General features: G+C 39.3%; 1 protein-coding gene across 2 annotated transcripts; it reads right to left on the reverse strand.

The window, feature by feature from the left end:
- Positions 1-241: 241 nt before the first annotated feature.
- serinc4 (serine incorporator 4) lies at positions 242-23,921 on the reverse strand. Of its 2 annotated transcripts, none has more exons than XM_049717807.2 (11): positions 23,549-23,921; positions 13,954-14,121; positions 11,142-11,320; positions 8,175-8,254; positions 7,915-8,008; positions 6,785-6,996; positions 6,102-6,197; positions 3,807-3,933; positions 3,593-3,705; positions 3,268-3,421; positions 242-3,142 (listed from the first exon to the last, which is right to left on the reverse strand). In XM_049717807.2, the coding sequence occupies exons 1-11, from the start codon at positions 23,573-23,575 to the stop codon at positions 2,935-2,937; spliced, it is 1,458 nt and encodes a 485-aa protein (XP_049573764.1). In that variant the 5' UTR covers positions 23,576-23,921; the 3' UTR covers positions 242-2,934. The 2 variants fall into 2 exon arrangements, with proteins under 2 accessions (XP_049573764.1, XP_049573763.1); XM_049717806.2 differs by lacking the exon at positions 23,549-23,921 and adding an exon at positions 18,666-21,910.
- Positions 23,922-24,139: the final 218 nt, after the last annotated feature.

The following is a 24,139-nucleotide window of genomic DNA, read 5'->3' on the forward strand; positions in this document are numbered from 1 at the left end:
TTTAAATGAGTAAACTCTACAATGGTGGATACTTGCTACTGAACTACAGATACTTAGACTGAGCCACTGCTGTTCATCAGTTGTGGGTCATCACAGTCAGGCTGGGTCTCCCTTCAGTAGCAGTGTGACATGAGTAACACCAATCAACCTCAACAGGAATTGCCATCCAGGCTAGGAAATATTTAACACAGGATTTTTTTTTTTCTCTCATATGATATCACTAGGAAAATGAAGCGCACTGTTACATTCACTTACTGCATCATGTCCAAAACACAGAGGAATCGAGCAAAAAAAAAAAAGTCAAATGGAATAATAAATTGTTTTGATAATAATAATCATAAAATACCTCTTTCTGAAGGCAAGAAACAGAAAGCTTCTGTCCTTTCTGGACATATTTTCATTAAGCACTACTGCCTTGCAATTTGTATCATCATGGTACCAAATGCACAAATATAATGTAAACAAAAACACATTTGAATCTGTTAGAGGAAAAGCATCCATCCATTTTCTAATTTCAGTTAAGCTGTTCTGAGTCGGAGACGCCAGAGCCTAATGGTTGAACTGATCACCGGAGATTTAGCGGACACCAGAAATATCTTACTGACACTTAAAACAGAGTCTTCTTCATTGCATATTTATTCATTGTGTTCCTTTTTAGCTGCCTTATTGTTCAGTAACACTTCAAATGATGTCTAGAGGATTAGAATCCTATTTGTCCTTTATCCTATTTACAAAACAAATTGATCTTTGGCTTTTGGCCAGACAATAATGTTTTTAGCTGTGATGTTGTTTTGAAGTGAATGAAAATAATGCTTACAGTTTTTCTTTTGTACTAATTTGTTATAACGCATCCATCCATTGTCCATACAGCTTATCTTCATGAGGATCACGGGTGTGTTGGAGTCTATCAACACCCATGTTCAATATTATTATTTCAAAGTAGTAGTTTGTTTTGTGACAGTTAAACAGTTTTACAGGACATCAAAAAACAAGATTTGAGCATCTATATCACAGGTGTCAAACTCAAGGCCCGATACGGCCCGCCACATCATTGTATGTGGCCCGCGAAGACAAATTGTGCATCAAATTTGTGTGTCATTACTAGAATTGCAAATTGTCTTCACTTTTAATATCTTTATTTTTTTAAATATTTAACCAGTTTTTACTCGTCTGATTTGAAAACGAGTTATTTGTCAGTTTGTTTTGTAGCTTTTACTGCATATAATATGAGGTGCTCATACATTTATTTGGGTTGACAGTCATAATGGCCCTTCGAAAGAAGCTATGACTACAATGCGGCCCGCGAAAAAAATGACTTTGACACCCCTGATCTAAATCAATTGACTCAGCTTTGCAAGATTCTGTCCAAAGCAGACACATTTTGTTGAAAAATGACTTTTGCTAATAATAAGCAATTCTACCACACACCTGTCAGCCAGGGGAGCCATAGGCCATAATGTTCCCTATTAAAGGACATCTGATATAAGCAGCATAACATTACAACGTAGCAAATTTTTACAGCTTCATGTTGTGAAATATATTGAAAGACTTTGTCACAGAGAACAGACACATATGATTAATGAATTTGTATCTAACTTTTTTTTTATCAAAGTATTTAGTCAAAATGATCATATACATATGTTAAAAAAAAAAAAAAAGAAAATTATGATTGGAATATCCATCCGTCTATTTTCTATACCGCTTGTCCCCACGGGGGTCGCGGGCGTGCTGGAGCCTATCCCAGCAGTCATCGGGCAGTAGGCAGAGGACACCCTGAACCAGTTGCCAGCCACTCACAGGGCATGAATGGAATTTGCCTAATATGCAGGAGATCGATCTTGAAGTATATTTTAGAATGCATGTAAAAGAAAATGCAAAAAAAGATCACTCAGAGATGATGTAAAGTTGGCTACTGCGGAGCGAGCACTTGGAGATGGCCTTCCATCCCCGATTGTGTAGCCTATGTGACAACCTCCACCCATGGTTGTGATGCGATCAGGAGGGTGCTTGCAAAAATATTTTTAAGATGATTGTTTTCTACAATGACTGATATAGATTGTCCCACGCGATAGTCATATTTACAGGAGGAATGAAATCCATTGGACTCATGTCCACGGAAATCAGAATCTGTCTGCACCTGGATAAAATCCACCAAAATCACAACTTGGACCTGGTCTAAGTTCTGGTCTAGTTCCTGTCACCACATTGTCAGTTACACCGGGTATGCGTAATAGAAAACTCCCTCGGTCCATCAGCACCCCCAGTGTGGCGCAACACTGTCTGCCAAATTCCTAAACACTGTAAACTGGACTTGCCAAGAACAAAAATTGAAGATGCAGCCGTTTTTATGTCAAGCACATGAGCGCCTGTCTACAAAAACTTTGTCCATCGTGTCAAGTGTATAAAACGTTTTATCGAAAACATGATGACCAATTGTCTTAAAAAAAATAAAAGTAAACAGGTGTACATATTGTACATCATATAAGCATGATAACATGTTATCACCAACATCAGCTTGGACCAATATCTAGCTCAAAGCAAAAATGTGATGTATTGTCTTTTTGAAAACCACAAAAGAAGACTGATAGTGTGACAGTGGCCAAGTCTTGTGTTGCATTTCTACAATGATCTGGAATTTCTCTTTAAGTGGCAAAATGTGTGCATTCTATTCTATCATCTATTCACTGTATTTTCTATCACCATATCGAGTAACAGTTCACCACTTCTGTTCACTTTGGCAATTTGTACAGTCAAGACTTCATTAAGCTTCTGACATCAGGCGTTAACATGAAGTCATATTGGTTCACTGACAGCAATGTGAGTCTTTGACCTGTGAACCATGTGACCTCCACCTCCATCCTGTAATACCTTGACGGGGCATCCCTGAAGAGGAATGGACTCATGTGACCGACCTCGCGTCCGCTGTGCTGTTTATCAGACGCTGACCGTGACGTGACGGGAGGATGGAGAGCGACGTTTGATGCGGGATCGGCGAGGTCTGGAATCATTTTGGCAGCTGCACAAGGGGGCCAGCAGCAGCCAGAGGTACAGGATCACACAGGCCCAGCACGATGACATTTTCACCCAAAAAGTAGACCAGCTCCCGTGGGTGAAGGTGGTCTCTAGCACTGCCGACTCATAGCTGGAGGAGGCAAGATGCTTGAAAGCTACAGAGCAGCTCAAAACTCACATTTTGCTTTGTATATGACGAAGCAGTGGGGCTCAATAAAAGTTCTTTACAGATTATAGTAATTATAATTGACTAACCTGAACCAATTGGTGAGGGTCATCATAACATAGAGCGAGGCCAAGAAAAAGACAAAATGGAAGAAGAAGTAGCTGTAGGCCACTCTCTGCGTCTCATTATGAATAACCTTCTGACAGCCCTTGTGGTCATCATCAACAACGAACTCTTCCTCGACTGAAAAAGAATAGACAGAAAGGGACCAAGTTGCAAAGCAGAAAAGAGCAAAATAGGACAGTGTGGTCTATAGTTGGCAAATTCAACAATATGTTTCTATTGTATAGCTAATGCAATTAACAGGATTCTGTGAAAGTAAGGTATGAATAGCAATGCTGCCCCAATACAAACCTTCCTCCTCTTCAGGGCAGCAAAAACAGCAGGTGGCTTTCTGGAACTCATAGCGGTAAACTTTGATCATCCAAAATGGACCAAACACCTCTGCAAGGTAGGACGCTTCGTTGCTGAGGAAACAGAGCGAATTCAATTCCCACAAATTATCTTCCTAAAGAAATGCTGAATTAAATAGTGCAGTGTTGTCATGTATGTTTGATCGTGTCCTCACCATGCGAAAAGAACACAGCAGTACATGATCGCCGCGCCGATGATGGCCACAGCATTGCCCTCACTTTGGATGCCATCTTGCCCCACACTGGGGTAGCATACCGTCATGTTCATGCCCTGATACACAACTAACACAGAGAGAAACACACACAGCATAGTGAACGTTTAGTATGGTGTCTCAAAAAAAGCAGATTTGTCTTTGGTCACTTTTTAGAGTGTGGGGAATATCAGATTACAATGTACTGTTATGAAATGTAGCTTAAAGAAATAAATGTTTACAGCTGTATATTTCAGAATAGTAGTAATTCAAAACCCACAAAACATTCTGGCACCACTTGACATGCATGTTAAAGACTCATCTGTTGTCAGTCCAGTATTTTTTGCGTGCATTGCACAAAATTTGACCTCTGCATTTCGCATGATACAGAGTTGCCAGGACAGGGAGAACACGTCTTACTTTCTGAGTTGTCTTTTCCAATTCACCTCATATGCATTGTCAGATAAATGTGTCTGTGTGTGTGTGCGTGTGGTTGTAAAGCACAATAAGCCTTCTGGGGACAGATGGGCGAACAAAGACAAGAGTCAGTGATAGTGCACTTACATACAGACATGCGTATATCAATAGGCACGTGCACATGCACACACACACACACACTTACACTGCAGCTTCAGTAAAAATCTTGAAAATGTCAATTTTGGACCATGAGTGCGGCTAAATGTAATCAAAAATAAGTCCAGAAATGTGTTCCTCGACAGCCTTGTGTTGAAATTGAGCTTTCTTCACCCGCATAGAGCTGACTAATTGCAGTTTTTATACAGCATGTAATGAGTTTTTTGCCTCTGTTATTATGTTGTCAATGGATTCAAGTGGAATGCGAAACAAATATCCGTCAGTCTAGTCTCGCCGCAGGCCACCAGCCCAGCATGCATGTCAGAGCACATCTCATCTCAGATTATCTGTATGTGCGTGTGTGAATGCTTGTGTGTTAACACCTAGGTGCATGCCACCTTGGTAAAGGGGCCCCGAAGAAGAAGTTTCCCTCGAGTCTCAAATCTATACACTGACCGAGAGCTGTAGAAACTATTGTGAAAGCACACAATGGAAGTACATATCGTGGCTTCTTTCACTGACAACTAATTGAGAGAAAAGTGCCAAGTTTAATGTCGTATGTCCGCTCGTGTTGACACGTCATTGACAAAAGTATCTGAATATGACTCTAGATATTATATCTCCAGCAACCTTTCAGCAACTCTATGCTTCCAACTTCTACGGAACACTTTGGAAAAGGTCCAATGTCACAGTCACAGCCAAAAAAATTTTTGTACTGCACAGACTAAACTATTACAACTGCAGTAGTTGAATAATCCCCCAAACTTTACCTTCTTTCACTACTTTCACTACACTTCTTTATGTCTTTTGCATAATTTATTTAATTGCAGGGAGACTTGTAAAGCAAGAATTTGATTACTCAGTGCTACCATTGTGTTCTTACCAGGGTGTGTGACAAATTTGAATCTTGAATCAATCAATAATATAAAGGAGTGGTCAAAGTTTGTGACTAGTCGCTTGTCAATTGCAGAACCGAATCAAGACTCCTAATTGATATTTGATCCAAAACTGGTCAATGGTCTAATTGTTTATTGCTACACTATGATCACTTCTTTGTACTGACTATACACTAACGCACAGGTGTCAAACTCAAGGCCCGGGGGCCAGATACGGCCCGCCACATCATTTTATGTGGCCCGCGAAGACAAATTGTGCACCAAATTCGTGTGTCATTACTAGAATTGCAAATTGTCTTCACTTTTAATAATATCGTTTTTTTTTAAATATTCGACCAGTTTTTACTTGTCTGATTTGAAAACGAGTTATTTGTCAGTTTGTTTTGTAGCTTTTACTGTGTGTAATTTGAGGTGCTCATACATTTGTTTGGGTTGAGTCATAATGGCTCTCCGAAAGAAGCTATGACTACAATGCGGCCTGTAAAAACAATTAGTTTGACAACCCTGGATAACGTTTTGGTATTCTCCTTGTGTCAAAGCAAGTCGTTTTTTGGATGCCGGTGATATGTTTAGGTCATGAAGGAGGCAAGTATTGTTTGACTAACAGAGGCCCAAGAAAATGATGTTTTCAATTCATGGCAATGAAGTGCTGCTTATTTTTTACAGAGCGTGCGTTTTTGCTCTATTCCTAGCCGAATATGATGGGTTCAAAACAGAAGACAATGCAGTTTGTTAACTCTTGACAAATACAAACGATTATTTTATTCTCCTTCAGTTTAGTTGAGCTCACCTTTTTCAGGAGGGCGACTAGACAATGCAGAAAAAGTGAGATACATGACATAACAGCTGATGATGGAGGCCTGAAGGAGCCCTGATCGAGGTTGTTCTGTAATGACACATAGCATTTGGCCAGAATTATGTACAATTACAAATAATTAAAATATAAAATCTGTGTCTTGACCTGACAGATGTAAGCAGACATGTATCAATGCTACTGAAAAAATATATACTTTATATCCAATTTGAAATAAATACTTAGATTACACTGATCACCACAGTTTTACTTTAATCAGGAGTGCAAGTAAACTTAACATATCAGGCTTGTAATAATAATAATAATAATAATAATAATAATAATAATAATAATAATAATAATAATAATAATAAAACAATAATAAAATAATAATAAAATAATAATAAATGGTGCCAGTGCATCACCATGCCACCTAAACACCAAATTATTGCAGACAAATGTTTTTGGCAGCTGATGTTTAAATCCAACATGTTGTGGCACAACAGGCGTGCTGTGTTTTTCAAAGAAGAAACTGCTAATATTAGCCCGTGTTTAATTAGTATTATCTACAACCGCAGTCGTTTCAGTGGGGAGTATGTTTGCATAGCTGGAGATGGCCAAAGTGTTATTCAGTGACTGTGAGTTGATGACAGACGTCGAAGCGTATTTCATGGACTCACTCTGTTTTACGCATGGTGTGACAGCAATGAAGGACATGAGGCAGCAGAGTCCCAAGTTGATCCACAGCAGGGCTTTGTTGAACGGGCAAGCGATGGGGTGTGTGTAGTATTTGTACATGAAGGTGAAGGCCATCGTGGCGATGGTGTAAAAGAAAAGGGTGGCGCACATCACTGCCAAATACCAACGTTTATTTTCTGCTGCTCCAGTAAGCCTAAAAGCAGGACAGAGTACAGTTGAGGTAAAAGAGGGCTTTAAATACACATCGTTTTGTTCACATCACAGAACCAATCAATATCAATATTTTATTACAAATGCATGTGTATATTCAATAAACTATTATTTAACCCCTAAATTCACTCACTTCCTTACAAAAATAATAATAAAAATAGTGTCTCTTTTGTAACTATAGTCATCCCAGATTGCCAGATTACTTTTCACCTTTAACATTTAATGACCAGGTCGGTGTGCAGTGCCCTTTTTAATGGCTTAGTTTGAATGGGGAAAAAACTGTGTGTATTTGAGGATTTGCCTTGGGAAAAGTCCTGAATGAATAAATCCTCTTAGCTCTTGTACCGATGACGCCATGTCACTGCAGAAGTGACCCAGGGTGAAGGACAGAAAGACGGGAAGCGTGGAATACAATAAATAGCATCTGAGACAATGGATGCTAACTGAACTGAATGTAGAACAAAAGAGACATACCCTTCTAAACCAAGCATTGGAAGATGATTTCTTTGTTGTTGTGGATTATCAATTTAATTGGGCCGCAATTGTCGGTTGAGCAGCAGCACCAAATTTTTTGCCAATGACTCTTGTTTGACGTTTGGTGTACCCAAAAGTTTGTTTAATAATCAGGAGCTTTGAAAAGTCAAATCTGTGTCAAATCTTGTGAACGATTGGTGACCTGCTGATTCGCCACCAACAGCCACGTATGAGGCAAAAGCATTTAACTAGTAAAAGTTGAAAAACACAATCCAGATAATCTGAATGTGCTCAGAAAAATTGTTCAGATTCAAACACTGCCATATCAGGTGTATATAATGTTTGCAACTTAATAAAGATATAGTTATTGTATTTTCCTTTCTTTATTCCCAGCCCATACTTTCACAATAAACCACGCCATACTCACCAGTTTTTGTTCCAGGTGTGTGCAAAAGCTGTGATGAGGATAAGTTGGATGAGGATGAAGGCAAATCCTCCCACCACGCCAACGTAATGCCAAGCTGAGTATTAGGGCAAAAGAGAAAATGATCATCCATGAGAATTTTTGACAAGGCCATGGAGGCTGTTGCTATGCTACACGTTGCAGCGCGATGCATCAATTCACGACTAAGGGTTTGCTGCCCTCTAGCAGGATTCAAAAAGAGGTACGATACATTTTGTTCTCACCATGGAGGAATGACTCTGTTGGGATGAAGAAGGCAGCAGCACACATTCCAAGCAAGGTGATAAGTTTCAGGAACCAGAAACTGGGTGATAAAATAAAGAAAATGATAAAATAAAGTAAAATTAACAACAAAAATGTGTCGTGTGCATGACATTGCAAAGTTCCACTCCAGAATTATGGGTCCCATCATGCAATAATGGAGTCTTTTGATTATTTGACATTTTCTGAGAATTTAGTGACCTATTTGCTTACCCACCTTTAGCTTTACTGTTTTTTAATTTCGAATGATAATTATAATATTGTACCTGCACAGTAGCTTTATTTTGTTATTGTTGTTGTCAGTAGTAGTTTTCTTTTCTTTTTTTTCTTTTTTTTTTTAACTCAAGGTGGCTTTATCTCACATCAAAGAGAACAAAACTGTTCAAAACAGAAGAGTTAAGCGCTCATGGTGAGGCTGGTTAGTGAGGCTCCATTTATACAAATGCAATTATGTTTAAAATATATATATTACAGTTTAATATTTTTATATGAATATATATAATATATATGTATATGTAACATATAATAAGAGTAAGAATAATAAGAATAATATATGTAATATTTTATATAATAATTTAAACAATCCTTTAAGGCAGTGTTTCCCAACCTTTTTTCATTCATGGCACACCTTTTCATTGGAAAAAATCTTGCGGCACACCGCCAACAAAAATCTGTTAAGCTCCTATATTAAAATCGGTTATATTACAACGAAACACGTAGAGTCCTATTCCTATATATGTATGGAGAGTCGAATAATTTAATAGAAATAAATACTAAATATTATTTAAATTGTATTCCTTTTTTTTAAATAAAAGTGACAGTTTTTTTAAAAAGGTTTTAGACGGTGTAAGAAATAAACTATTTAAAGTGATTGTGATTAAAATAAAAGAATCAACGTGATTTTGTTTACTGTTTTAGACTAGGTCTATAAATATTGCAACAATAAGAACAAAGTCACTTTTAAAGACGCTCTGCTGTTCTGACAGCAGCTGAGTGGCTATCACAGTCGAGGAGTCTCGACTTGACTGCTTATTTTACGTATGTGAAAAATAACCAATCCAGGTTCTCCGGTTGAACTGCATTCTCTGATTTCCATCGGACCACAAACGCACCACAACCGTCATAGTGTCTGTCACTGTTAGCAAAAGCACACAGCAACACACACATAAACTGAATATGTGCCGATGCAATACAATCATATCGACACAATATGAAATCTCAAGATTCTCCGATTCTCCGATTCTCCACACATGCACGATTAGCAAGTGGCTGACCAGGCCTTGCGCGAACTGACCAGTGGTTTGGCGATCCTGTTTACAATGCGCTTCGTAATTAATATTGGACAGTCCCACGGCACAGCTGAACGTCTCTCACGGCACACCAGTGTGCCGCGGCACAGTGGTTGGGAAACACTGCTTTAAGGGCACTCTAATATTAGTAAAACAATCCCTAAATATGGTATGTGTGTGCCCCACTTGATTTTCATGGAGTACAGTTTTTTGTTTCTTCATGCACTTGAAATTTGCATCTGAATCAATTGCTTTGTTGCAAACAAAAAACATTTGTCAGACATCAGCGTATACGGAGAGCTGATAAACCAAATTATATAATTTATTAATTTATATTATTTATAATATTTATATTATTTATTAGCACATATTTTCTTCGATCACATAATTGCACATCGAACCTTCGTCTTATTCACAAAAGGTGTGCATATGAAAACACGACAGCTTTTACCTGTGACTTTTTTTTCCCTGTTGAAAAGTTACCATGAGGGCACTAGGTCATTACCCCCTGTGCTAAAGAACCTTTGCCAAAGAAACTGAAATATATCATCATGGCCCAGATAAAACAACTCTGAGCAGATTAACGGGACAGAGGGCCGGCAACCTAGCATGTCAAAACCTAATCCGAAGCACGTCACAGCTCTAATCGACCGGGCGGGTGCACGGAGTGTGACAACAAAGAGTTTAAAATAGACCAACCGGAGGTCAGGTGAGTCGGGACAAACACTTTCCCCTTATAGATTGTAGTAGAGCATACCTTTTCCAGCTAACCAGCTTACGTTGTGAGACCTGATTAAGAGGAATGGCACAGAAAACAAGACCAAAGTCCGACAGAGACTGCTGTTAGAATTCATAAAAGAATGGAAACTTCCTCAATTCCTAATTTGCTATTTTACCTGCTTAACGATCTATATATTTTACTTCATTACTTTATTTTCTCCTTTATCGTACGACATTATTTATTAACGGTATTATATGGAAAGTGTTTAGCTTTGTGAATAAAGACTGCAGCAAACCAAGCCCTCTGCGATGGTTTTATAGTGGTGATGAAAATAAAGCCCTAGGTGTTTGAGCCATGAATCGACCAAAATATTTCTAAGGACGTTCATTTCTGTGACTATTCCGGTTTCTCTGTATCACTCTTGCAACCTGCTGTTGACACTCTGTGACAATGGTGCCACTTCCCTCTGTGTCAAGCCAAGTCAAGTCAAGTCAAGTTTATTTATATAGCCCTAAATCACAGGCAAATCTCAAAGGGCTTCACATACTATACAAAAAATTAACAACTATTCTCGAACATCCCCTGATCTTAAACTCCCAGGAGGGCAAGGAAAAACTCAAAGCCCCAACGGCGATGCTGTATTGATAAGTTGTTAGGTCTCTTGATGTCAAAATCTGTCCAGCTTTGACAAAGAGGACTGTTCGGCAATTATAATTATTTGCTTGATTCAAAGATCAAGCACCGGCTGTGAATTTTGCTGTTTAGTTCTGTGATGGAGAACAGCAAATTGGGCATAGAGTTAAACACATTGACGTGATCATTCAAAACGTTTAGAGGAGGTCCAATTAAGTTGTCTATTTATTGCTTTTTTTTGTACATTCTGAGGAGCCATACAGTACTTGAAGAACAGCATCACTGACCCATTGTGTATGAGTGCTCTGAAGTCCTGACTCGACTTCACATCTACGAGGAAGATGGCCATCATTAGGTAGAAACAAGAAGTGCCAAAGCAGACTCTGTAGACTGCTGAGTAGCCTACAAGCATTTCACAATGACCTCCACCATGTGCCTGATCACACACCACGTTGAAGAAAGGCACCTGAAACAAACACAAAGAGTGCATCCCCTTCCACATTAGCACGTTGCCACAGTCTTGCATGTGTTGGAAGCTGATTCTAAAGGAAGCCACCCTGAATGAAACAAAAAAAAAACCTTGCACAGTTGTTGGTCAAGGGCTTAACTGTAATTAGCATTCTGTTCCATCTTCTGTTTCTTGCCCTCCTTTTTCTTGAAGCCAACGTCAATGCGAAAACAAAACATGTAGGGATTCCCAATGAGGCTTTCTTATCAGACATAGTCAAATAATGTGACACTCAAAATGTTCCTGTACCTCATTTATTGGAAACATGATTATTTAAAGTGTCAGTCTAATTATATGAGCTTTTTAATATGAGACACTGTTGAATGCTATGCAGTGTTACTCTCTTGCTGCTTTATGTGATCTGGAGCCAGTCACAAGCTATCATTGAGGTAATATTGTACTGGTAAAAAAGGAAATACAGTATTTAGTTGCTCCTGTGTAATTTTACGAGAACAAGAGCTTTATAGAGATCATAAAAGTCATCTTTAGCTGACAAAAATTAATTAAATTTAAGTTGTACAGAAGGAGCGGCTCTGTGATGTTAGCATGTCCGCCTCACAGTTAGGAGGGTGCGGGTTCAATTCCACCTCCGGCCCTCCCTGTGTGGAGTTTGCATGTTCTCCCCGTGCCTGCATGGGTTTTCTACAGGCACTCCGGTTTCCTCCCACATCCCAAAAACATGCTTGGTAGGGCACTCTAAATTGCCCCTAGATGTGAGTGCGAGTGCGGGTGGTTGTTCGTCTCTGTTTGCCCTGTGATTGGCTGGCAACCAGTTCAAGGTGTCACCCACCTACTGCCCTGTGACTGCTGGGATGGGCTCCAGCACGCCCGCGACCCCCGTAGGGACAAGCGGTATGGACAATGGATGGATAGTTAAGATGGTGTTCAAACCATTAGAGATAGACCAATTCAATGCAATTGTAAATTACGACGATCGCAGTATGCAAAAAAGCATCGGCCATCTCTGACGACTGATCACTCTGTCTGTTAGCTAGCAAATCATTGCATGAGATACAACTATGAGATACACACATAAGCAAAGCAAAAGAAAAGTAAATGACATTAGTAAATTATGATAAGCATAATGTTGCTCTTTACACAGGTGAGATCTTTTTTGTATTATAATGAATGTGTTTCGCAAGGTTCTATAAACATTTTATTTCTTGAAACGTGGTCACCTTATATGCGATGAGGAGAAAAGTAGTGATCTGGCTGTCTGAATCACGAAACAGAATGGGGGAACTACTTTATAGTGCCATACATGTGATGCAGGACTATCTAGTGCAGGGGTCACCAACACGGTGCCCGCGGGCACCAGGTAGCCCGTGAGGACCGCATGAGTCGCCCGCAGGACTGTTCTAAAATTAGCTCAAATAGCGGCACTTGTCAGTGAGCTGCATCTATTTATTTTACAGTCAAACCTCGGTTTCCGAACGTCCCGGTTCTCGAACAAATCGGAATTTGAACAAAAAATTCGAGATTTTTATGCTTCGGTTGTTGAACAAAATTCGGAGGTCGAACCTCACGAGATGAGCCGGGAGGACCCGAGAAAACCCGACCGCGCGGCCCGGATGCCGACTGAATCTGTAGTAATTGTATTTTCGTTACTTTGAGGATTGTATTAATCCCTAATCATGCCTCCAAAGAAAGCAAGTGGGAGCATTAAGCCATCCTATAACACAAAGACGCTCTTAAAGCAATGCGACACTGAGCGCCCGGCGCGCTGCAGTTGCGCGATCGGACCAAATAAAGCTCCCCGAGCACTGAAGTCCACTTAAATTTTAGAAAGTACATCAGGACTTTAAAAATATTTTCTAAATTTCAGCGACGGCTCTGTCACAATAATGCGACCAGCGCTGTGCAGTTGCGGGTCGGCGACGTGCTACGGTTGCGCGTTCGGCGGTGCGCTGCAGTTGCGCAATCGGAGAAAAATGCGCAAATGAAAAAAATGTTTAAAAAAAAAAGGGGGGGGGGGGGGTTAGTCTTGGAACGGACAAAATTTTTTTCTATTATTTGTAATGGGAAAAATGGATTCGGAATTCGACCGATTTGCTTCTCTAACCGCCTTCTGGAACGGATTGTGGTCGAAAACCGAGGTTTGACTTTATTTTTGCTATTCTTGTTAAAATCACATACATGAGAACTGGAAATGACAATAATAACAAAGTGAAAGCTAAATTGAGTAAATTGGCTATTTCAGAAGTGTGTGTCAAACTGGTAGCCTTTTGCCTTAATCAGTACCCAGGAAGTAGCTCTCGGTTTAAGAAAGGTTGGTGACCCCTGATCTAGTGAATAAAGGGTTAGGGGATAAGGGCGGACGTTCGGACACAGCCCAAGATTCCTTTCCTCGTGAATGGCCCAAGAGCATCGCGTTTAGAAGGAGGTAACTAAATCACGTTTACAAGCCGAGATATTTGGGTTAAAAGAGAGAATGTGATTGCTTACATGGACTTTAAAAACCTGAATACTGCCAATATTTGGGTTTTAAAAGGATTATTGACAGCCTGTAAACATAATCTGAGAATGACTCGCATGTGAAACAATTGATGAACATTGATGAACAATACACCAAAGTCACACCCAATACTCACATTTTCCCTTACGAGTTCAGAGACGGTGCGTGACAGCATGAGACAGGACACAGCACAGCTCATGATATGAAAGATGGTGTACATGACCCGTGTACTAGTGGACGATTTGACTGGAGGACAGAAGGCACAGCAGAGCGAGCAGGGAGCAGGCCCACAGCAGCAGCATATCTGGGGAGGAGAGACCACACACAAATGATCTATCACCAGCAAGATACTGATCTCCAATAAAGGGACAGAAATTGTAACATAGATGAATATAAATACTGGTGTTCTTTTTCCCTTGGCCTTACGTGGGCACCTACCCTCACATACGGTAACGAGAAAAAGATCCCCAAGTGGCTCTCCCTTAGAGATCAGGTGAGAATCTCAGTCACCCAGAGTCTCAGAGTCAAGCCGCTGTTCCTCTGCATTGAGATGAGCCAAATGAGATGGTGGGCATCCATCCTGTCAGGATGCTTCTTCGACACCTCCCTCGTGAGGTGTTCCAATCATCTCTCACTAGGAGGAGGCCCTGAGGATGACCCAGGGCACACTGGAGAGACGATGTCCCGCCTGATTTTTCGAACACTTTGGGATTCCCCAGAATGAGCTGGACCAAGTGGCTGGGGAAAGGGAAGTCAAGTCTGGGCTTCCATGTTTAAGATGATGTTGATGGTATTATGTTAGCTCTGTTATGTAGCAGTCTTCTTTTTATTGGGTCATCCTTGTGCCTAACACTCAAGATGAATCAACACATTTGATCCAAATAAATTAATCAATTTGTCATATCTAATAGAGTGGGGCGCCGACCTGAGTTTCCCTGGGAAATGAAGCCTCAGACGATTCAACTCTAGGGATTATTAGGACACACGCCCCACCAACACGACAAAGTGATGGCTCAGAGACAGAACGAGTTAATCTATGTTTAAATACAAATCTGTGCTAATCTGTGCATGCTACTAAGAAAATAGATGACATAAGACACTTGCTATGCGTTCATCTACAGTTCATCTGTACCGATACCAGTTCTGATCAGAATAAAATTTACTGAATATTTGTATGTAAATGTAAACCTTTAAATAATTAGAATTAATTTTCCTTGTATTATTTACACCGCTATATAATGCCCAAAAGTGTTATATGTGTTTACATTACAGTGTGTTTTAGTCTGATGTTTAAAAAGGTTCAAATGAAAGTAGTAGCAACACACAAGTGTTTACCCATTAAGTTCAATAAAGGCAGGCTAGTGCAATGAAACCAGATACACAAATCATGTGTCAGTCATAATCTAATGGATAAGGCAGAGAACATTATCCATTACTTTATCTCAGAAATGAGGGATGCATTGAAACAGAGTTTTGATTGATTACTGGTAGAAAATTATTGGATTATGAAAACATATAAACAAACATCATTTAGAGCTGCCTTTATATTTTGCAAAGCAAATATCAACACAACAGTCAATTATCCTTTGCTGCCCTCTTTAATCCAGTAATCCTAAATCATTTGACTGTATTTGACAATTTGCCAATCCACCAGATCTAACTACTGTAAAAACATTCACAAACAGTATTTGATGTTTTGATTCCTCAACAGTATGACTTGCAGAGTAAATATGGAAGGGTGTTTTTGTTTGTTTTGCTATTTTGCTGTCTTTGTACATGAAATGATTTGTCTGTGAAAAGCACATTTTAATTGTAACAACAATTAAATGTGGCATTAAACAAGAATCAAACTGTTTTGAAAGCAAGAATACATTATATGGATTATACTATGCACCATACTACCATTTTAATCAATAACAGCATAGTAGAAAGCAATTTTTTTTACCATGTTAAATCAGCAATCAAATATGATTATGGCTAGTGTTATACGGAATGTGGTGTGCAACAATGTATGATACCAATAAAATACCAATTTAAATGATGCAATGTATGGAAACTCAAGCAAGATGGTGTATTTTGAGTTCCTAAAAAGTCAGGGTTTTGAGGTTAAGAATTTCACCTGACATGTAGCTTGTCTATTCTTAATATGGGCCTTTCAGTAAATAAAGTTGCATAATAAGGCAGAGCTGGAGAATGCACATAATATTCTTACATATTTGCACTCCCACGAGTGAAAAAACCCAAACATGATGGCCGCCAAAGGTAAGTGCACAAAGACAGATGGGATGTTTTAACACATTTTGGGGAATAAATACTCCACACATGTAAAAATATGATGAAGAAAATATACACATTTAAAATACATAGTTTGGACATTTTAGGTTGAGTGCCTGGCAAACGCTGCTTTCAAGTAACGGAATTAAAATCCAGTTGTGCCTAAACCAGTCATCTCTGACAGACATGAGTACAATAACAGAATTATTATTTTTTTATGTATTCAACTTATTCTTCAGCAAAGTACCCGTCATTTTTTATGCTGCCTATCTTATTCGGGGTCACAGATAAGCGGCAACGCTTCCCACAAGGATGAGATGTGAGGTACCCATCCTGGACACATGGCCCGACAAACATGATTGCAGTGAAGTTATTTGGCCACTGTACTAAAATTTCCGTGTAGTCACTTTCAAATGCTTCAATTGACCGTAGATGTGCAGATTGACAGAGTTAAATCGGTCACCCGTGTAGTGTTCTGTTATTGGATTTATATGCCTATCACGGATTGTCAGTGGTTACGTTAACATGGACAACATTTCTTTAATTCGTTCGGAGTTTGGATTAAATTTATGAACGGATGCACTGTTTTCATCAAAACAAAAAATACTGATCCGGTTAGGACTAGCGTTTTCATGCAGCACACTTTTATTTGGAATAAATCAATGCGCAGATATACCGAAAATAGTGAAAGAAGAATATGACATGCGTGTTAAATACGATTTGTTCCAAAATGTCGCAATAAGTGTTTTCATTTGCGCAGTTTGGATAATCAATCCACGTAAACGACGAATCAAATCTCGATCAGAATGGGCTTGATCCAGTCACAATATTCTGAATGGGGTGTGTACATGAAGTATTTTTATTCCAATCAGGATTTTAATCCAATTAAATGCGTCCATGTGAACGTAGCCAGAAATTCTGGTCCACCATTCGCCGTCTCAGGCGGACAAATCGGTGTACCATGAACCTGGGTGTAGGAGTGGCGATTGGGCGCTCCTGACCACAACTCAAGACATTGTGAGTCGGTAAAGACACTTTAAAGACCATCCATGAGGAAGCAGAGTCTGGAATGTTTGAGGTGGCCTCTCCTATCTCTCAGGTTGAAGTCATCAAGGTGATTAGAAAGCTGTTACACCTCCTCTACAACATTGCGTGGACATCGGGGCAGTGCCTCTGGATTGGCAGAGTGAGGTGGTCGTTCTCCTTTTTATGAAGTGGGGCTGCAACATATGTTCTAACTACAGGGAGGTTGACACCCTCAGTCTCCCTGGTAAGGTCTGTTCAGGGGTGCTAGAGAGAAGGTTTTGTAGGAAGCTCAAATCTCAGATTCAGGAGAAGCAGTATGGTTTTTGTCCTGGCAGTAGAACTGTTAGAATAGGCCTCTTTGCACAGGTGGTTACCTCGGTAGCTTGAGCTCTGCCACGATCTGGCCGTGAACCTTACCTTCGCTATGACATTCTTTGCACATCCGTATTAGTTTATCTCAGTGAAGACCGCAAGGTCACACATTATCACACAGTGTAGTCACCCCCTTGCAGGAGGGCGGGCAAGAGGGTTAGACCTTCTTCCGCAATCTCACAGAAAAGGCTCCATGGCCGTGTCTCGATCTTTCTGGCATACAGTAAATATAGTTAAACTGAGAAGGCAGCCTCCCGGTAATTACTGCTAGCATAGCGAGCATTGAAGATGAAGAACTGGGTAAATGTAACAGAACGGTAGAACAGCTATACACTCTCGGCATGGTCCTCAAAGGTGCATTGGAGTTCACCCAAGCGGGCCAAATGTGTTTTGTGGACTTGGAGAATGCGTTCAACCATGTTCCTGGTGAGTTCTATGTGGGTGTATGAACTTGATACGTTTGGTCCCTGTACTACTGCTGTCACAATTTGGTCCGTATTGCTGGCAGTAAATGTGATTTGTTTACAGTGAGAGTTTGACTCCTTCATATATGCCCTTTGTCACTCGTTTTTTTCATATCCTTTATGGACAGAATTTATAGACGCAGCAAAGATGGTTTGGAGGCCTCAGTATTGCATCCCTGCTTTTTGAAGATGATGTGGTACTGTTGACTTCATCAGACTCATATCCTCTTTTCAAATTATTTTTTTTAACTGCATCGCTCATTATTCTCAAAGTGATTGTTCTCTCATGTCTACAAGTTTCACATTTTTCCTTGACAGCCTCACTCAGGAGTTGAAAAGTGAATACTGTATACTATCTGAAAAAGATAAGAAATCTAGAAAAGCATTTGTTGAAAGTCTGTCAAATGTAGCCAACTATGCTTAATGGTCATGATAATAAACATTTGTAATAATCCCAATGAAACATTGTCACAAAACAGACTGCCTTTAGTGCTATACATTCTTGGAAACATACTGTAGCGTAAAGATGTAGGGTACTGATGGAAAATATTTAAGTCTTTCATGGATAAGATAAGATATACTCGTATACTGTCAATCAATTAAGAATGTAGTAAGACAATATTTTGAGTGCATCACATTCTGTCCTTGATCAAACTTTCACAGACTCCAGCAACATTCCCTGCCAGCATTGCTGCTTCTCGCCAGCTCTCACCTGATAGGCCACCATGTTGAGGAAGTAATTGTAGACGCTGCGACGGTTCATGCTCTGGTTGGCAGACATTGTGCCTCCAAATTGCTTTTGGTCACCCACTACGACTCTGCATTTTGCCATGAATCTCCACCAAAACCTGTTTTGCCCAGAGTGTCTCCAAAGTTCGCACTGTCACATCCTTAAAGTAGGCAGCGGTTAAAACAGGCCTGAAGCTCTTGATAAGAAAAAAATAATAATAAAAAAAAAGGAAGAAAGAACGAACATGCAGCTCTGTCCTGCAGTAGGTTTTGCCTGCGCTCTCCTTATGATGGATTAGCAATAAATCTAATTGGGCTACATTCTCTGCAAGTGAAAACCTCAGCATGAGTGCCACTTCAGATCACATCAGCAGCTCTCTCAGGACAGCCCCACTTGGGAAGAAGTCCTCTTTTTCCCCCCACATCCTGCGTGCTTTGGCATTACGGCTCTGTTGGGTGTTGCCAGAAAAGAGAGAGAGATGGTGGCAAATGCCCAGTGCCCTCCCCCATCCTCTCACTCGATTCTATCCAGTCAGATTAAACAGAATCTGCGAGGGGAGGGGTCTGAGAAAAGGAGGCTGACAGGGACCATGTGTCAGTCCCATCTGTCCTTTGCTTCCCTTCCCCCAGTGTCCACCTCCCCTCCCTTTGACAACCAAACTGAAAGAGTGAATGGAAATACTTTTGTCAAAATAAAATGACACAGCCTCATTCTAAAATGGTACTGAAGGGCAGCTTTCCACTCTGTGCGTTTGCTCCACAAGAATGAATGTCACTCAGAGAAAGAGGATGCGGCCGTAATCCCACGTTATCAGGTGCATTACGACCCACGGCGCTAAAGCGAACAGCATGTCATCACAAAATGAACAGTGAATGCATGCAGTAAGCAGAATGTTCGCAAAATAGGCCAATGACTATCTGGGTCACTTGTTGATAACACTCGTCAACAAATTTTCATCAGAGATGCCGGTAAACTTTCCTGGATACATTTTTTTACATTGATTCTGCCCCTGCCCTCATTGGTAGGTTTTATTATCCGCTTATCCTCACAAGGGTAGGGCGGTAGCGGGGTACACCCTAATCTGGTTGATAGCCAATCTATATTTAGTATTTAAATCTATATTTATGATTTAAAGGTTAGATTCTTGAAGAGGTGGATTTTTTGCAGAAACTAACTAAGTCACTTGACTTGACTTGACTTAACTAGAAACTAACTAAGTTACAATGCATGCTAAAATCCATATTGCGGCAAAATCTTTTATTTGGCAAACCTAATAAGAAAAAAGAAAATATCCTAAAAACCTGATGTGTTTGGAAAAAAGGGTAAAGACATATTTTTTAAATCACCAACAAAATAGTTTAGGAACACATAAAGCCTCAATTTTTTTTATCAAAATTTGCTTTGACCAACAGTCAGATTTTACATTGACAATTTAATACAGTTTTGCTTCAGCATTATTGACAATTTCATACTGTGTTACTGTTTGCAGCACACTGCCTTTCATGACGCTAAATTTGTGTACTGCTGTCTACAAGCAGACCACACTTATCATTTTTCTTTTCTTTTTTTTTTTTTACCGCGGAGTTAATTTAAAAAGGCACTTTTTATTGTATCTAATTTAATGCACACTTTAGTTTTAGTATTGTATGTTTTGTTTGGCATAAAGCATGCTGACAGTAATAAAAAAAAGTATGAAATCATTTCAGTTACGTGTTAAGTTACTCAATGTACTGAACATAAGATGTCAATTGAAAGAGTGTTTCTGCTCGCTGTTTAAAAGGCTGAGTGCAAGAACAGAGTCAGATTAGATTTGGGTTATTGTGCAGGGTAGAGCGTCTGGATAATCCTGTCGTTGTTCAGTCCTCCTTTCATTGAGGATAACCTTCACCATTGCAGACAGGACTCTTTTGCTATGCTGTGCTGTGCTCAATGAAGGCTCAAAGAAGCAGACTGTTCTGTCAAACAGCTGTGTGATGTATTCATCTAATTAACGCCCATTAACTCCCCCCCCCCCCAAAAAAAAACATTCAAAAAACATTAACAAAGATTTAATATAAGCTTTCCCCAAAGGATTTTTTTAAAGAAAATCTGTATCTTATGATTGTATGATACTAATACTAATAATAATAACAATAACAATAATCATCATGCTAATAATAATATTAATTATTATTATTATTATTATTATTATTATTATTATTATTATTATTATTATTATTATTATTATTATTATTATATACATGTGGGGGGGGGGGTGAGTAACCACAAAGACATTAACAGCAGTTTAACGCACTGTTCACTGTGTGACATGTATGTCGTACATAGCCTCACTGGTCATGTCCTGGGTGATATGGGTTGGTTACTACTATGTAAATTATCCCCATTGTTAGATAACAGTAAGGCTTGCTGAAAGAGATGTTTTCTGAAATGGACAAATGAATGATTTATGTATTTGTTTAATTTCACAATTGACGGGCTTTGAGGCTTGTTGACTTCATAATTAGGCATGGAAGTTCGATGTATGGTAAATGTAGACATATAATGACTGTTTCAGTGTCTCAAAGGACAACAATAGGATTTCTAAAACAACTGAAAAACTCAAGCCTGATATTGCTGTTAAATATCCGATGGCTTTTAGTATTAAGCGAGTCAAAAAAGAGGACAAAATTAGTGCTAACATTCACTTTCTTGGAATTGCGGAACAAAGGCTGCACTCAGTTAAGAAGATTAGACTAGCAAACACAGGAGGTGAAAACTCCTACATACGTAATTCCATCAAACTGGCAACTGACAAGGAAATGACACCTCCTCGAGCACCTCAAGAACATCCACTAATTCATGTTTAACTTTGTTATAAATTTATCATTGGGTTCGCAAAATGAGGACTTTCAAAGAAACAGAAGAACTATTCTTCTTGATTATTTCAGAGGCATTTAATCTCATTACATTTCTACAATTTAACTCCATGCCACATTCACTGTAGAAGCACATTCTGCCTTTACCAGTGGTTCTTAACCTGGGTTGGATCGAACACTAGGGGTCCGGTGAGTCGGCCTCAGGGGTTCAGCAGAGCCTCCACTGCAGAGGTCCAAACACACCTGATTTATAAATTCGTGATAATGCATATCTGAACTAGTCTCGCAAAGGCAACAGTAGAAGTCACACTGATTTGCAGGGATGTAGTAATTTGTTGTGCGTTCATGCATTGTGTTGGTTTTGTTCTTTACATGTATACACATATATACACACATATATATATATATATATATATAGAGAGAGAGAGAGAGAGAGATAATAATAAAAAAAATACTATATAGTATTTTATTTATTATAATTAGATTTTTTGTCTGCATACTTTACTTGCATACTTGTGTCATCCCATCATAAGTGGTTGTAAGCTATTTTATCCCAGTGACTAACACATGTTGCTCAAAAAGATCCAATCACCCGCTCATGGTCCAGCATTCCTGGGGGCCTCTTTCACTGTCAGATAATTACTTCTGCCTTGTGGGAGAGGAGCTAGTGCCAGCGACAAACAAAAGCAAATTAGAGGCAGCAAATCATTGTTCAATCTGTGGTTTCAATAGAATTGGGCAATAACTAATGGCTTAAATCCAATCTTTGACCAGAAAAACAATCTTTTCATCAGCCATCTGTCATCAGAGTATAACGACTATTTTACTCTGTGGTGTAAGAGTTACTACTTTACTCCATAGTCCTTTTAGAACTGTGTTAATTGGAACGGTTTTATTGGAGCTGAGAGCAGAGAGTTGATTTGACATAGAAACACAATGTATCCATTTATAAGAGTGCCATGACGGAGTGCAAAGGAATTACACTGATGGGATAGGGATTATTCATAGAAGATATGACAATGGTTAATCTTTGTGACATTCTACTTGTTGAATGCGTCTGCTTGCTAAGTGTGTAAAATGCTTCTACTGAACAACAAAATGACATACGACTGGACTGTAACTATGCCATTTCAGTTTTGTATATTGGGTGTATCGGTTTGTCAACAGTATCTATGCTGTAACACAAAGCAAATTGTGGTGTAATCAATAAAGCAACTCCCGAAAGTCAACCCCAATAATAATGAATAATGGTAGTGTCTTTGATTTACTAGGCCTTTACACTCCTAAAACTGCTATGTCAAAAGTATCCCAAAATGGTCAAAAACACGGCAAGTGCTGGTTATTGGGTTGAGGATTTGACCCAGAACATTGGATCAAGATTTACATTTGTAATAGCTACCCATACTAATGAGTTCAACTTTAACGTTAAGATTTAACTGTTACAGCTACCAAGTTCTCATAAAGTATGCTTTTTTGTTGAGGAGGTTTTGATTAGTTCTAGTTTGATTGTGTTTTCCTTGTGTCTTTTCTTATTGGGTTTGAATGTCCACATGTTCTCAGTCGGCTCCCTCAACCACTTGTGTCTTCCTCATTGTCTCATCAGTTGGCTTGTATTTTGTTTCCTGTGTCCTTTCAGTCTTTGTCGGATTATTGCTTCTCCTGCGTCCCTGTCAAATTCAGATTTTTATTTTCAATTATGTGTCTTGGTCTTTGAACTTTTATTACTTTGATTCGATACATCTTGTTTGCATTTTGTTTCATTATTGAAAGACAAATATATATTTTTTTTTAGTACATCCTTCACTCCTGCCTTCTGGTGAGTTGGTTGGGAGAATAACCAAAGTTGAAATATTTTTTAGCGTATAAGAGCTCAAACATGGGGATACTTTTGAATGAACACCTGTCTTCACAGTGCAAAAAACCATCCAGATATTACACAGATGTTCAATCTCTGAGCTTCATGTACCCTTCCACACCTCATCGAACGACCATGCAGAAAACAAGTCTTACCTGTGCTTCTATAATGTGACCAGACATTGCGTGCCTAACGCCTGGCGTGAGACGACCCTTAAAAATCCACCGTTTGACTCAGTCATAAAGAAGAATAAAAGGGTTGGTGTGATCAAGGCATTGTTTTACTGAACACAGTGACATCCTTCCAGTTGTAAACCAAGACACACATTGCCCAAGGACAAAGAATCCCAAGAGCACTGATTTTTAGTCCTCCTCGGAAGCCGTTTTATTCTTCCGTAATCTGATTATGATCGGTACACTGAAAAGTCTACACCCACAAAACAGCAGGTAATGTCTGGAGAAAGCTAATGTACCACAGTGGTTGAAAGGTTATTTCGATTCAAGGTCAAGTAAACCTCTTATAAGAGGCAAAACAAGAACAACAACCATGAAGCGACCGAGTAATCCGGACTATTGAAAAGCTGCATAATCCAATTATTGGTTTTTACTCAACAATTTGTCAATCTGGAGTTTGCATTAATCACAATAAGAGCTGCTCATACTATATTGTAGTCACATTTCACTTTATAGTCAAATTAATCTTAGCTAAGAAGCTACATCAGCACACAAAGGAACAATTTATGCAGT

Source organism: Syngnathus scovelli, chromosome 4, assembly GCF_024217435.2.
Source record: "Syngnathus scovelli strain Florida chromosome 4, RoL_Ssco_1.2, whole genome shotgun sequence".
Classification (NCBI taxonomy): domain Eukaryota; kingdom Metazoa; phylum Chordata; class Actinopteri; order Syngnathiformes; family Syngnathidae; genus Syngnathus; species Syngnathus scovelli.

Bases quoted from the DNA above. Each gene is read 5' to 3' on its own strand.
- serinc4 (XM_049717806.2), bottom strand. From the start codon at position 18,785: ATGGCAAAATGCAGAGTCGTAGTGGGTGACCAAAAGCAATTTGGAGGC. The intron at 14,122-18,665 runs GTGAGAGCTGGC...TCTCCTCCCCAG, and splicing joins TCAACATGGTGGCCTATCAG to ATATGCTGCTGCTGTGGGCC. The intron at 6,198-6,784 runs GTGAGTCCATGA...GTGTCATTACAG, and splicing joins CACACCATGCGTAAAACAGA to AACAACCTCGATCAGGGCTC.